General features: G+C 41.0%; 1 protein-coding gene across 2 annotated transcripts in view; it reads left to right on the top strand.

Annotated features, from left to right (window-relative positions):
• Window positions 1–15577, top strand: part of pi4kab (phosphatidylinositol 4-kinase, catalytic, alpha b) — a 147733-nt gene that overhangs the window by 28258 nt on the left and 103898 nt on the right. For both annotated transcript variants that reach the window (XM_078554470.1, XM_078554469.1), the window contains 6 exons: window positions 529–658; window positions 3870–3993; window positions 4636–4731; window positions 7629–7812; window positions 9768–9871; window positions 11614–11782. In XM_078554470.1, the coding sequence (XP_078410596.1) occupies window positions 529–658; window positions 3870–3993; window positions 4636–4731; window positions 7629–7812; window positions 9768–9871; window positions 11614–11782 (807 nt within the window). The remainder of the gene's footprint in view (window positions 1–528; window positions 659–3869; window positions 3994–4635; window positions 4732–7628; window positions 7813–9767; window positions 9872–11613; window positions 11783–15577) is intronic.

Here is a 15577-nt window from a genome sequence, read left to right as displayed (position 1 = left end):
TGGCTATTGTTACTCGCCCAAAGACCAGTTGCAATGTTCCACTTTCTGTCCTGACTGAGATTAGTTAAATTCAACCAACCATGAATCGGCCCTGTGAACTTTTGTTGTTTGGGTTAACGCTGTTTAATGGGAAATGTGGACATGCAAGTGTAACAACATGACTTCCTGTGGACAGGAAGTGTGTATATAGCTGCAAGACCTTTTAATATGGGAGATATTACTCAGTTCGCCTAGAAACTGCCAAAAGTGATCATGCAAAAAAGTTTTGCTGTTCTAACATGCTTCATGAATTGGCAGGCTGATTTTCTTCAGAGCCACTCATTTTTAATAGGGTGCAAACCATTCTTAGGGGAAAGTAGTTTCAACCTACCATTACATTGATTGATTCTAAATGAAAAAGCTTGATTGTCAATCAATATTTTTTAGTGGTTTTTTTTCTTTGCAGTTATTTTTCTTGCTGGTACCGTCACCTGTTCTTGGGTATTGCTTGCATTTTGCATTTCAAAATATTTTCTTTTATCCAACCAGGGTCTGGGACATTTGTGTGAGCGATTCCCTGTCGCAGTTCATTCCGTCACAGCATCGCTAAGAGATTTTTTGGTGATCCCGTCGCCAGTACTTGTCAAGGTGTACAAATACCACAGTCAGTACAATTCAGGTAACTGGATGCTTAACTTGTACTGCAGCTATAAGCAGTTGCAAATTTGAGAAATGCTGTAATGGTCTTCATTTTTAAAAGAAAACCATTGTTACCAAAAAAAAAGTTCAAAGGAAATTTTGCAACAAGGAAATTATTTTTATTGGCAGAAGCATTGAGGAGAAAGACTAGGATAGAATGTGCTAAGCAACATGCAGTACACTGTGGTGAAAATTGCTGCAACAGCTTCCTCATTTTATTATATTCTGTATAATTTAGGATGAAGATGTAAGCAAGTTTTAAATAAATGTCTGTTGCAAGAATACAGAAGTACTACAAGTGGAGTACAGAAAGTGCAGGGTGGAGCTTAAGAAAGCAATTAGGAGAGTAAAGAGGGGATATGAGAAAGCTCTGGCTGGTAAAAGTAGGGAAAATCCCAAGATATTCTATAAGTATATCAATGGGAAGAGGATAACCAGGGAAAGAGTGGGGCCCATAAGGGACCAAGGGGGCAATCTATGCGTGGGGCCAGAGGACATCGCTAGAGTGTTGAATGAATAGTTCACATCCGTCTTCACCCAAGAGAATGAGGTGGAAGGTATTGAACTCGGGGTGGGGGGGGGGGGAGAGATTGCGAGGTTCTTAAGCAAATTGATATAGGGAGTGACAAGGTATTGGAGGTGTTGGCAGGCTTAAAAGTGGACAAATCTCCAGGTCCGGATGATTTGTGTCCCAGACTGCAGAGGGAGGTAAGGGAGCAGATCGCAGGGGCTCTGACCCAAATTTTTAATTCCTCTCTGGCTAGGGGGAGGTGCCAGAGGACTGGAGAACAGTTAATGTGGTTTCGCTATTTAAGAAGTGTTGTAGAGATAAGCCAGGGAACTACATGCCAGTGAGTCTCACGTCAGTGGTAGGGAAACTATTGGAGAAAATTCTGAAGGAGAGAATCTATCTCCACTTGGAGAGGCAAGATTTGATCAGGGATTGTCAGCATGGCTTTGTCAGAAGGTCATGCCTAACAAATTTGATTGAATTTTTTGAGGAGGTGACCAGATGTGTAGATGAGGGTAGTGCAGTTGATGTAGTTTATATGGATTTCAGCAAAGCCTTTGACAAGGTCCCACATAGGAGACTTATAAAGAAGGCAAATGCACATGGGATACAGGGTAATTTGATAAGGTGGATTCAAAATTGGCTTAGTTGTAGGAGACAGGGTGATGACAGAAGGATGCTTTAGTGACTGGAAGCCAGTGTCCAGTGGCGTACCACAGGGATCTGTGCTCGGTCCCCTATTATTCGTCATTTATATAAATGACATAGATGACTGTAGGGGGCAGGATTAGTAAGTTTGCGGATGACACAACGATTGGCCGGGTGGTTAACAGTGAGGTTGAATGTCTTGGGCTACAGGAAGATATAGATGGGATGGTCAAATGGGCAGATAAGTGGCAGATGGAATTTAACCCTGAAAAGTGTGAGGTGATACACTTTGGAAGGAGTAATTTGACAAGGAAGTATTCAATGAACGTCATGACACTAGGAAGTTCTGAGGAACAAAGGGACCTTGGCGTGTGTGTCCATAGATCTCTGAAGGCAGAGGGGCATGTTCGTGGGCTGGTGAAAAAGACATATAGGATACTTGCCTTTATCAATCGAGGCATAGATTACAAAAGTAGGGAGGTCATGTTGGAGTTGTATAGAACCTTGGTTAGGCCACAGCTGAAGTACTGTGTGCAGTTCTGGTCGCCACATTATAGGAAGGATGTGATTGCACTGGAGGGGGTGCAGAGGAGATTCACCAGGATGTTGCCTGCGATGAAACATTTAAGTTATGAAGAGAGGTTGGATAGACTTGGGTTATTTTCGTTGGAGCAGGGAAGACTGAGGGGCGACCTGATCGAGGTGTACAAGATTATGAGGGGCATGGACGGGATGGATAGGGAGCAGCTGTTCCCCTTAATTGAAGGGTCAGTCATGAGGGGACATAAGTTCAAGGTGAGGTGCAGGAGGTTTAGGGGGGATGTGAAGAAAACTTTTTTACCCAGAGGGTGGTGACGGTCTGGAATGCACTACCTGGGAGGGTGGTGGAGGCGGGTTGCCTCAATCCTTTAAAAAGTACCTGGATGAGCACTTGGCACGTCATAACATTCAAAGCTATGGGCCAAGTGCTGGTAAATGGGGTTAGGTAGGTAGGTCAGGTGTTTCTCACGTGTCAGTGCAGACTCGATAGGCCGAAGGGCCTCTTCTGCGTTGTGTGATTCTGTGAAGAGGGCACTCAGACGAGCACATACCTCTGCCATGCTGTGTTAACTCAATAATTATACAGCTCTTCCTTGAGGCTTTTCCCTGCCTGGTTGATGCTCTGTAAGTCCTCCTTCAGGTACCAGCCCTAAGAGGATGTTGGCGATCATGGACTTCCACTGGATTGATCCATGATTATGCTTGACTGAGTGCTTAATTGGTTTGCCATTGCCTTCTGCAGTAAGGCTGACCAGGAAACACTCCTGCTCTTACCACCTGCCGTCATGCATATTGGAAGGATTTACAGACTGATGATCAACCTGTTTGGCATGTTACAAATGCACTTTCTGTGGCCATCAAGCCCTGAAGTGGGACTTGAATCCAGAGCTTCTGGCCCAGAGGTAGGGCACCACCACAGCGCCTCAAGAACTCTGCTTTGTAACTACAAAGCTGAGAAAAGATATATTTTCATTCAGAGCTTCCATCCCACTGAGGAGGCTTCAGGCCAATCCACATCCAAGAACCTGCTCTGAAAACTCTGCTCACATTTTGATAGCTGTGACAAATTCCACGACTGCAGGTGAGACAATCCACAAAATTCAAAAACAATGAACAAAAACAATGAACAACATTCTAAATCAAACAACCCACAACATTCTAAATAAAAATCCATTCACCCTATTTCCCCGTGTTAACAGACCCTTTAAAAAAAATCCAGGATCCAGATCGCATCTTCACCAAAAACTAATCAGTTCTTCCTTGGGCCATACCCTACCTCTCTACCAAATTTTGTTGATATCGTCCATTAGTTTTTGAAATACATTGTTTATAGACAACCAGACTAACTGGGGCGGAGGTAATAATGGGTACAAAAGCTTTGCTGAATCATGTACATGCCTCATTCATAGTTTCCTAGTAGACTTCTATGCAATAAAAGTCAATGGTAATCTGTTAGTATTTCCCGTAACAATATAGCTTTGTTTTTTTAAAGGGGGTTCTGACATTAAAATAAGTGTAACAAATGAGCACTCAGAGGCAACTGTGCTATCCTCGAAGAAAAACCAGCCATCTATGTATGAACAGCTGAGGGACATTGCTATAGACAACATTTGCAGGTAAGAAAAACCCAAGCCATCCATGCAGGAGCATTGCTGTATAAATAAAGAACTTGCATTTATGTAATCACCTGTTATATTCATTGAGCATCCCAAAGTGCATCAAAATCAAGATTTTACATTTGAAACGTGGTCACTGTTACATTGGCAAGCACAACAGCCATTTTCCTTGCATTTATATAGTGCATTTGACAACAGCAAAACATCCTGAAGTGTTTCATAGCCAGCAAAAATACTTTTGAAGTGTCAATCAATGTTTCAAAGTAAAGTTTTTCCAAACAAGGCCCTATAACAACACTGAGCTAACTGTAAAAGGTAATCTGCTTTTTTCTTTTGGTCATATTGGTTGCTAGGTAAATTTTTGGGCACAACAGAAGGAGAGCTCCCCTGCTCTACTTTGAATTGTGCAATGGGATGAGAAGGCAGATGGGGCCTCTGTTTGATGTCTTATCCAGAAGACTACCTCCGACAGTGTCTAGTCATAGCACTTGCACTTCTGGCGGACGTGAGTCTTGGGTGATTATTTGGATAAATTCACTGTTCTTCACACTTGTGAAATTAGCTGTGTGGTAGAGTTAATTTTGGGGGAAAGCTTTTTAAAATTGTTGTTGCTGTCCTTATACTGTATTTTTTGCTGCTTAGGTGCCTTAAGGCGGGATCAGTTGCTGACCCAGTGATTGTGGAAGCATTCTTGGCCAGTCTTTCCAATCGTCTGTACATATCCCAAGAGAATGATAAGTGAGTAACACAATAAAGTTCTAATCTGTTGTTCTAGTTATGGGCTAGCCTATTAGATATGCCTTTTTCCACATACATCTAGCTCAAAATCTGCATAGAGGGTACAGATTTAATCTGCTTTCAACAACGCTATGCTTTTTCTTTTGAATTATGAAGTTCATTTATGAATGCTATCTGGTGAAGAAATACTTCTAGTGAAGCAAATCTGTATAAATGATTTTCTTTAACTTGGGAAATTAACCAAGATTTTGAAGTGCTTGAATTTTTCGTATGAGAATAAGAATGTTGTGTTAGGGAATGTTTTGGTATTGACCTGTAAAATCCAGCATTTTACTGGAGAAGATTTAATCCTCACTGAGATTGAAGGAATTCTGGTGTCAACTGCAAGACTGACTTTTGTTTCTTTTTCTCTTTGTATGCATGGATCAATAGTACAATTGTGATTATCATGTTGTAATGGAGAGAACTTTTCCTGGCCAGTGAATTCATTCAAATTGCCAGATAATTGAGATGCCTGCCATCCTTGTTCATTGGTTTCATGAATACCCGATAGGGACAGGAGTAGGCCATTCAGCCCCTCGAGCCTGCTCCGCCATTCAGTAATAAAATGGCTGATCTGATCTTGACCTCAACTCCACTTTCCTGCCTACTCCAGTTGTACTGATATAAACTAAAGAGCTGAACCAATTCCCCGAGCTGACCCGAAGTTGCAGTTCACAGCATTTAAATGTTGAAATGAACTGAACGTAAAAGGTCTAACTGAAAGTGGCAAACCAACAGTTGAAAGACATGACTCCTTCAGAACTGAATTGCTCCACCTGCCAATCTGAACAGCTGCTTGCGGCCCAGCATTTAAAAATTCATTCGAAGGGCGAATGATTCTTATCCAATTGTTCATGAGGTGTGAACGACGTTGACAAGGTTGTATTTGTTGCCCTTCTCGCTTGACCCTGAGAAGCTGCCTTGAAACACCACAGTTCTTGTGCTGATGACGCTCCTATTATAATTCAAATATTGTACAGTGACCTCTCCATTCTAGAAGTATGCCTTGCCACAACCGAAAATAGATTATAGGTTTGTTTAAGCATTTATTCCATATGCTGTCTCTTATGTCTCCTCCCTTGTACACTAGTGGAATTTCATAGCAAATAGCTGTTGGTTATCTTCTTAGTAGATTTGAAGTGAATGTTAATTTTTCAGCTTGTGATCCAGCAGTCAATTTACATTTTGCAGCCTTATCTGGTTCCTTAGTTAATTTGTTTGACCTGAATGTGATTGTAAACAGTTGTATGGTTCTTGTTAAAATAGATTTTTATCTTGTGACCCTCTGCTGTTTTGGGAACAGGTGTGAACATTTAAGTGTTATTAAAGAGAATCAGTGCAGAAAAATATTACCTCGTGACAAAAATCTCTGTTTTTTGTTGATGTTCAAGGCATTTACTGCTGCTTCATTTGGAATTGACTACATAAGTATATTTTTGTTGATCTTTTTTGCTGCAAATATGTGGTAATTTGATTACAATGTGGGTTTTCTTTCTTCCATTCAGTTAACTACGTGAATTCGAACATTTTGTTCAAAATGAGTCACTAATTAATAGGTTTATTCCAATGTCCCCTCTAAATTTTTTTTCACGGTCGCACATGTGAGGTATTTTAAAGGGGTCACCTTGTGAGCGGCCTGCATGATGACTTCCATGTTGCTGCAGAGGGCACACATATCCATTTTAGGGGGAAGCATTGACTGATAATAACATAAAAAATAAGAGCAGTAACGGTAGCAAAGAGGTTATGTTACAGGACTAGTAATCCCGAGGCCCAGACCCCGCCCCAGGCATCTGCAACCTGCGGCTCGTTAAGGACTCGTGTGGCTCTGGACCTTGATCAATTGAACCTATCTTTATGGCAATTAATTGGCTTATTGTGTCTTTTTAAACTTTTATTAACATTGTACTTATGAGAAAGCATCATTCAATTGACAACTTTTCCATAAAATCCTTCACGTTACTGAAATGTATCTCTGTTTGGTTTTCCATAATTATTGGCATTTGAGTGTAACAGCATTGCTGCTCTTAAGACACTGCATTTTTGACTAAATTTTAAAAAATAGCTGCTCTTGTTATTAAGCTGGATGACTCTGGTCTAGACTAATGATATGGAAAAATGAGTTCAAATCCCATCAAGGCCGCTGGAGGATTTAATTAAGTGAATTAAATAAATCTGGAATTAAAAGTTAGTATCAGTAATGGTACCATGTAACCAAAAACAGTTTTTGTTGTAAAAATCCAACTGGCTCACTCCTGCCCTTCAGGGAAGGAAATCTGATGCCCTTACCTGGCCTGGCCTGTATATGACTTCAGACCCACACCTATGTGGTCGAGTTTTAACTGCCCTCGGAATGATTTGCTAGGTCATTTCAGTTGTATTTAAAAAGGCATCTCACCACCAAATCATAATTCACAAGAATAATTAGGGAAGGGCAATGAATGCTGTCTTCATCATCGACAAAGTATACAAAAAAAGGAGTAGGCCCAATGGCCTGTTAAGTTCAAGGGTGAGGAAATCTTGATGCAATTGTACATGGCTTTGGTGAGACAGTTTTCATCTCCTTATCTAAGGAAGGATATATTGCCTTAAAGGGGATGCAAAAAGGTTCATTAAATTGATTCCTGGGCTGAGATGTTTGTGTTGTGAGGAGAGATTGAGTAGAATGGAGTTTAGAAGAGTGAGAGGGGATCTCATTGAAATGTATAATATTTTGTGAATGCTTTACTGGGTAGATGTTGAGAGGCTGTTTCTCCCTGGCTGGAGAAACAAGATCTAGTGGCTACAGCCTCAGGATAAGGTGTCGGTCATGTTCAGTTTATTCTTGTTGGATTTATTTTGTTTTCTCCATCCAGGGATGCCCATCTGATTCCTGATCACACGATCCGTGCCCTCGGCCACATCGCTGTGGCATTGAGAGACACGCCAAAGGTGATGGAACCAATTCTGCAAATCCTACAGCAGAAATTCTGCCAGCCTCCATCCCAGTTGGATGTTCTTATTATCGATCAGCTGGGCTGCATGGTCATCACGGGGAATGTAAGTGAGATGGAGTGATTTGCACTGTAGCATAGTAACTCAACGTCAAATAACCAGGGCTGGTAGTTTTTAAAGTAATTAGGGCACCAATTGAAGTCCCTTGACATTCAGCCCTGTGGACACGAAAGGGGATAATTTCATCTTCACCGCCTTGGCAGTAACCTGGCTGAGTGAATCCATGGAAATGAGAGTGGGTGTGTTCTTCAACAAGTGGGTAATCCACACTAATATAATGGACTGTACTGTCCAGACAGTGAAGTTGAAAATTAAACCCCTAATGTCAAATTTCATTTTTTTTTCCAAAAAAACGATGGCTTTCTCTTACTTTGTTCCAAAAAATCATTCCAGTCTTCACCCTGCGAGCCTGAGATTGCTGCACATAACTGACCTAAATTAGTTTATAATTATGGTAGCCTATGTTTGGAAAGAACCAAAATCTATCTGCAAAAATTTGTATCTGTCCATCTGACACTTGTCATCAATCTGGCTACAGATTTTGCGGAAGCCAAATGATTTTTTGTGATCCAATTGGTCCGTTATTTGAAAGAAGGAAAGCACTTGTATTTAAGAGCAAAAGGCTGCAGACCTTGGAAACCTGAAATAGGAATAGAAAATGCTGGATCTACTCAGCAGGTCAAGCCGCATTTGTGGGGAGAGGAACAGTTAACGGTTAAAGTTACAGTTCAATGACTTTTCATCAGAGTGGTTTTGCCTGACCTGTTGAGTATGTCCAGCATTTTGTGTTTTTATTTTGCATTAATATAGCACCTTTCACATCCTCCAAGCCCTAATGTGATTCACAGGGAATTAATCACTGTTAGAAGTGGATTCACTTTTTGAAGCTCCATTTTCTGCAAACTGATTCATCCAGCGGCTGAATATGTCGACATGTCTTTTTTTTATTTACCCATTCACGGGATCTGGGCTTCGCTGGCTGGGCCAGCATTTATTGCCCATCCCTAGTTGCCCTTGAGAAGGTGGTGGTGAGCTGCCTTCTTGAGCCGCTGCAGTCCATGTGGTGTTGTTAGAAAGGGAGCTCCAGGATTTTGACCCAGCCGACAGTGAAGGAACGGCGATATATTTCCAAGTCGGGATGGTGAATGACTTGGAGGGGAACCTCCAGGTGGTGGTGTTCCCATCTATCTGCTGCTCTTGTCCTTCTAGGTGGTAGTGGTCGTGGGTTTGGGAGTAAGGAGTCCTGGTGAATTTCTGCGTTCTGCTTGGCCTGTTGACTGCGTGTGATGTAATTTTTATTCTCCATAACTAAGGAATGAATTATGAAAGGACCGTCCCGAAAATATTTTGATTAGCAAGTAAAAATGCTTAGTTTTATTTAATGTTCCTTTTGCTTTTCCAATATTTAATTTCTTTAGCTCCCACAAAGGTCTTGTTGTGAATTCATCAGGTGAGATGATGGCTGTGCAATCCTAAACATATTGGATGATAGCATCTGGTATCCTGCTCAGCAAACAGAACATTTACTGTGTCAGAAGAGTCTGATGAAGAGTCATACAGACTCGAAACGTTAACTGTGTTCCTCTCCGCAGACGCTGTCAGACCTGCTGAGTTTTTCCAGCTATTTTTGTTTTTGTTTCAGATTTCCAGCATCTGCAGTATTTTGCTTTTATTTTATTATAGAATATTTACTGTGGTTGGAAGAGCCAATTTTCAATACAGTAGAGATTGCTGATTTTGTTTCATATGTATCGGGCTTTAAGATTATTTGTTGCTTATTCCTTAACCTAGTTTTACTTGTGTTTATTGACTTCTGACCAGAGAATAAGCTGGGGAGAGCCTGTGGGCAGTGTAAATTGCATGTGGGTGGTTAGAAGAGACCGAAGTTTACCTGCCCAATTCTTAACTTGAGAGCCTTTAGTATTGTAGCTAAAGATCCATAGCTAGGCTACATTTTGGTTTAGGGGTGGTAAAATGCACTGACCGACTCTTTTTTACAGCAATATATTTACCAAGAAGTATGGAACCTCTTTCAACAAATCAGTGTGAAAGCCAGTTCAGTTGTTTACTCAGCAACTAAAGACCACAAAGATCATGGCTACAGGTAGGGTTTGAAGTATTGTCACATGCAATGTGCATACTTTTCTTCCATTTCATTCCTCTTGTTTCATTAAAATTTAAAGGAAATCAATGAAAAAATGCAGGATACACTGTTTAATCTGAGAGTCTTCATTTTTAGTCACTTATATTAAAACTTGGACAGTAACCCAAAGAGCCAAACAGCCTGTTTGTTGGCCAGTGATCTTTCCTCTCTTTAAAGCCCTGTGTCATTCCCCATTCCATAGCAAAAGATGGTGGGCAGTGACCTGCATCCATATTTTTTGTTTAGGACGACCTCAGGGGATGGCCCAGAGGCTGCCACCACCTCCCCTTGCTCGTCACTGGGGAGTACTGTCCTCTGTTCAGTACCTCATCCTGATTGTGTGAGGGAGATTAGAAACTATGTTGGAAAATTGCAGAGCATTGTCTTTGTTATTTCTTTAAGGAGAGAAGAAGAGGCTATTTGGCCCATCATGCCTGTGCTGGCTCTTTGAAAGAACTATCCAACCAGTCTCACTCTCCTGCTCTTTCCTCATAGCCCTTCAATTTTCTCCCTTTAAGTATTTATCCAATTCCCCTTTTCGAATTGCTATTGAATCTGCTTCCACTGTCCTTTCAGGTAGTATATTTCAGATCATAATAACTCGCAGCATAAAAACAGTTTTCCTCATCTTGGGATGTGGGTGACCCCAGCAAGGCCACATTTATCACCCACCCCTAGTTGCCCTGTGAAGGTGGTGGTGGACCTTCTCCTCAAACTGCTATGGTCCTTGTGGTGATAATGCTACAACAGTGATGTTTTAATAAGGAATTCCAAGATATCAACCTAGCTATGATGAAGGAGCAATGATATACATCCAAGCCAGAATGGCTGTGATTTGGAGAGGAAAGAGCTCGTACAACATTGCTGTTCTTACTTTTCTCAATCGTATAGATCAAAGTAACCTTGGTCCTATCACTTTGTTTAATAGTGAATAAGCCCTCAGGCCATGAGCCCTGTGAATTGTACCCCTGAAGCTCTGGCAGCTTGTCCTATATGCATTTGATAGTTCTTAATCGCTGGTTTGTTCTGTTTGAATGTTGTGGGCTTCAAGGTTTGGAATTTTAAATAAGAGTGACAAAATCTGTAAGTATTGGCAGTTTGAGATATATGCTGTACCACATGTTGAAATATAATGTGGTGTTAACACACTGTAACCTCTGCAGTCCGAAAACTTGGCACCAAGTCATTTCTCGATTTTTGGAATTTTCTGGATTATAGAAAAAATATGGATTACCAAACCACAAGTGTGTGAACTGGGAAACATCGTGGATATAAATGTTTCCCTGAAGCATATAACAGTGATAAAACATTATAAAGCAGTAATAAAAATTGTTTTACTTATCCAAACACTGTTCCATGTTTCCGATCCTGAAGATTGTCATCACCATCATTTTAGTACATTGAGGGAATGCTTGGGTCCTGCTCAAAAAATTTCCAGATACCTGGTTTCTAAACAATAGATTTCCAAACTGAAGAGGTACAGTGTATATTGCACCTGACTGTCGAATCGGATCATAGTGATTTCAGCACAGAAGAGGGTTATCTAGCCCACCGTACTGAATGGCCTCCGTCTCTCCAGACTTCAATGTATAACTTGCTATGAGAAGCAAATTGTTTTTAAAAAGCACTTTAGAAAATGGGTATTTATTGGGCTAATGAATGTGATGCTTTTATGTAAACCATCCCAGTTCTGTTTGTTTCAGGCACTGTTCCCTGGCAGTTATCAATGCCCTCGCTAACATAGCAGCTAACCTGCAGGGGGAGCAGCTGGTGGATGAACTTCTCGTTAATTTGCTGGAGCTTTTTGTACAGCTGGGTTTAGAAGGGAAACGTGCCAGTGAAAGAGCGAGTGAGAAAGGTCCTGCTTTAAAGGTAAGCAGCAGGCTGAACCACTCGCAGAAGTGGCTCCGTTTAGGGAAATATCCGCACATGATCCATTAAGGCTCTGCTGCCTGTGTCTTAACTTGCACCAAGTCCCGTTCACCCATGACCTCTGTACTCGCTGACCTACTTTGGCTCCTGGCCAGGCAGCACCTTGATTTTAAAATTCTCATCCTTGTTTTCAAACCCCTCTATGGCCTCACCCCTATCTCTGTAATCTCCTTCAGCCTCACAACCCCCTGAGATATCTGCACTCCCCTAATTTTGGCCTCTTGAGTATCCCCAATTTTAATTGTTCCACCATTGATGGCCATGCTTTCAGTTGCCAAGGCCCCTGACCAATGTTGCCTTTACCCCTCGCTGCCTTTCTAACTCTTTCCTCCTTTAAGATACCCCTTAAACCTGGCTGTTTGACCAAACCTTTGGTATTTTAACCAAATAGCTCCCTCTTTGGCACGGTGTCGCATTTTGTTTTCTGATGCTTCTGTGGTGCTCCTTGGGACTTTTCATTACATTAAAGGTGCTATATAAATATAAGCTGCTGTTGTTGTAAGACAGCTACTTGTGTTAGAAAACATTTTAGAAAATAAGTTGAGGCCATGAGCTTTACTTTTAAAGCAGTACCAAAACGGTCACTTGGATTGGCCTTTGGAGTAACCCTGACAGTTACTATTACATTGAAAACTTTATGATGCCTCGTGTAGCCATTGAAGTCTGGACACTCCCAATCCTGGCTAGCTTTACCTGTGAGGTGATGTGATAATGTTTAGCAGTGTGTGGAATTTTTGCATACCTGTGCAATCAAAACCTCTTCAGAGGCCTTGAGTTCCTTCTTGAAATAGTTGGAATTTCTAATCCAGCATGGCTGTGAAGCCATGAAGACTAACCTTGCCAATGCAACAGGCTGTGGCATCAGTCACCTTTTCCCACGAGAACTGTGCCTACTCTCCTTTATGCGACACTATGCTGCAATCGCTCAAGAAAACATGATCAGCGTGCAAAAGTTGGAGGCTCTGTTTATTTGTCAGTGATGTGGTCACTTTGATGAACGGACCACAGGAGACTCAGGTACAGGTTATGATCGTTTATTCGAGCAATTGCAAGGAGGGCACCATCTCAGTACAGCTTGAAACAGTACTCTGCGAAACTACAAGTATTCAACATATTTATACATTATTGGTCACGTACAAGAACAGTTTCCAGATTCCGATCTCGTCAACATATAGGTTTACATTACAAGACATCTCTGGTAACAAGTACATCCCTATTTGTTTTCACCCAGGCAGAGACCTTACCATCTGCTCTTCCCCTCTCTGTTGAAGAGCACACTTAATCTTAGTTGTTATTGCCATCCTCTGACTACAGTCCGGCTCCAAGGCCTTTCTGTTGTTTGCAGGCCCTCAAGGCTGTGCAAGGTTCATCTGGTAACCTTAAACTGCCAATGTGCTTGGAGATTTTAAGTAATTCGTTCCCTTTCAATAAGTTCTTACTGTACCCCTATATTCCCCTTAATAATTACGGTATCCCTCTATTTCCACATAATAGTCGGCTTGGCTAAACCCAGACCCTGTGGCTGGGATTCTCTGGCCCCTTTGTGGTGGGACCCGCTGAGGGAGATACGACGGCCCAGCCAAAAGTCCATTGACTATTGAAGGGATCGGATGATTCCGGTGGTGGGCGGGGCCGGAAAATCCCTCCGTGTGATTATTATAATTTAAAACTTACAAAAATGAGAGTGTTGAAGCTGAAAACTCTTCAACTTTTATTTATTCTATCATGAGATGTGGGCATCGCTGGCAAGGCCAAGGCTGCCCACCCCTAATTGCCCTTGAACTGAGTGGCTTGCTAGGCCATTTCAGAGGGCAGTTAAGAGGCAACCACATTACTATGGATCTGGAGCCACATGTGGGCCAGACCAGATAAGGATGGCATAGTTCCTTCATTAGCGAACCAGATGGGTTTTTACAACAATTGATGATAGTTTCAAAGTCATTATTACTGAGACTAGCTTTTGATTCCAGATTTTATTAATTGAATTTAAGTTGCTTGAATTTAAATGGTGGGATTTGAACTCATGTTTCCAGAGCATTAGTCTGGTGTCATGAAGTTATTAATGTATATAACGTTATTGGAAATTTTTTTTAAAATAGAGGTTTAGTCTGTGGGTGTATCTTAATTAGATTAAAGCCAGCTAGTCTGGGTGCTTTGATGTGTACTCGTTTTGAGATGTGACCAGAGGAGTAGAGGTACATTTGCATTTTGTTGACTAGAGCAGTCAAGAAGTGGGGTGAAATCTGGCACTTAGCTAGCAGAGACCAAGCAATGTTTATATTAAAATTGGTACAGTGAAAGAGGTTTTATTGTTAGAAGAGGTGGTGTTCAAAGGTGCTGGCGATACAATGAGAATTTAAATTCAAAGAGATGTGCTGGGTATAACAGACAGCAGTTTTGTGTGTACAGAACAGAGGCATGTAACATCAAAGCCTGTGTCTGCAAAGGAGCCAAAGTGAAGGGAACCTCATTTTGAATTTGTAAGGTGAAAATGCTTTGCCTGGTGTCTGCTTAAAGTTTATGGGTTGTTGTGGCCTTAATAGAGATTAGTTTGGGAATTTGTTAAAAGTTATGATAGTAATTTTTAGCCATGTGTATATGTTAACTTGTGTAAATTAATAAAGGTTTCATGTGATTTGATATAAAAACCTCTCAAGAACTGGTGGTTTTATGCCTGAATTCAGAGCTGCATCTCAAACATATCAAATGAAAATATAGGTTATGACAGTTGTTTAGAGTTTCCCTCTAGGATTTTTAAATAACTCAGCTTTACCAACTGCTGGGTGATAACACTGGGCCTCTAGATTACTAGCCCAGTAACATTACCACTATGCCACCGTCTCCCCTCAGATTCTTGATTCTTTCTTTCCTACAAAGTTTGGAAATTTAAGTAGCAGGCACCATCCTGTCAATCCTTGTTCATAAATCTGTTTTGAGCTCCATTTCACAAAACAGAATGAAAGAAGTGCGATTTAAATGACATTAAAATATTTTTGTTATTCGCTGCTTGAGCTGACCCAATATTCTATATTCCGTGCTGATAACATGAAGTATTATTTCAACAGATTCAACACTGATCTGTTCACTTGATCAATGACAAGATATGTCTTACCACTCATTTGTTCCTAAAATGTTGGCACTTACTTTAACAGTCAAATTAAAAGATGTGTTTATTCTTGTCACAGCCTTCAGAACCATCCAGTAATGCTTTGTACACAACAAATTGCTCTGAAATGAAATGCTTTGGATGTAGGCAACTGCATCAGACAATTTCTCTGTCCCACATCTCATTTGATAGATGGTATGTCTGACAGTGTTGCACTTTCTCAGTGCTGCATTTAAATATTAACCTGGAGTATGTGCTCAAGTCGATTGATGGGTTTAAACCCAAATTCATATGACTCACAAAGCTAGCAACTGAGCTAAACTGACACTTGATTAAGCTTTGCGAATGGCGAATACACAGTGAAAATCCAGGATCAAGTTCCATCACAGAAATACTTGAGGGGCTCAGGGTTGTGAAGAGAATCAGTATGACTCATATAGTCCTGTTACTGCAGTTCAGTGGTAATCATGGCTGCCATTACATCTACTCACTGTATTAACAAACAGTTGGAATGTGACATAGCCCAAGTTTGTCATAGTAAGTTGACTGCAAGCTATGTTGCTTATGTCACAATAAAAGTAAATATTAACAGACCCACTCTCTTTAAACAGTGAAAGAAATAACTGAAT

The sequence above is a fragment of the Cetorhinus maximus genome, chromosome 12 (assembly GCF_964194155.1).
Source record: "Cetorhinus maximus chromosome 12, sCetMax3.hap1.1, whole genome shotgun sequence".
Taxonomy (NCBI): Eukaryota; Metazoa; Chordata; class Chondrichthyes; order Lamniformes; family Cetorhinidae; genus Cetorhinus; species Cetorhinus maximus.
This window is presented reverse-complemented; position numbering and strand designations above follow the sequence as displayed.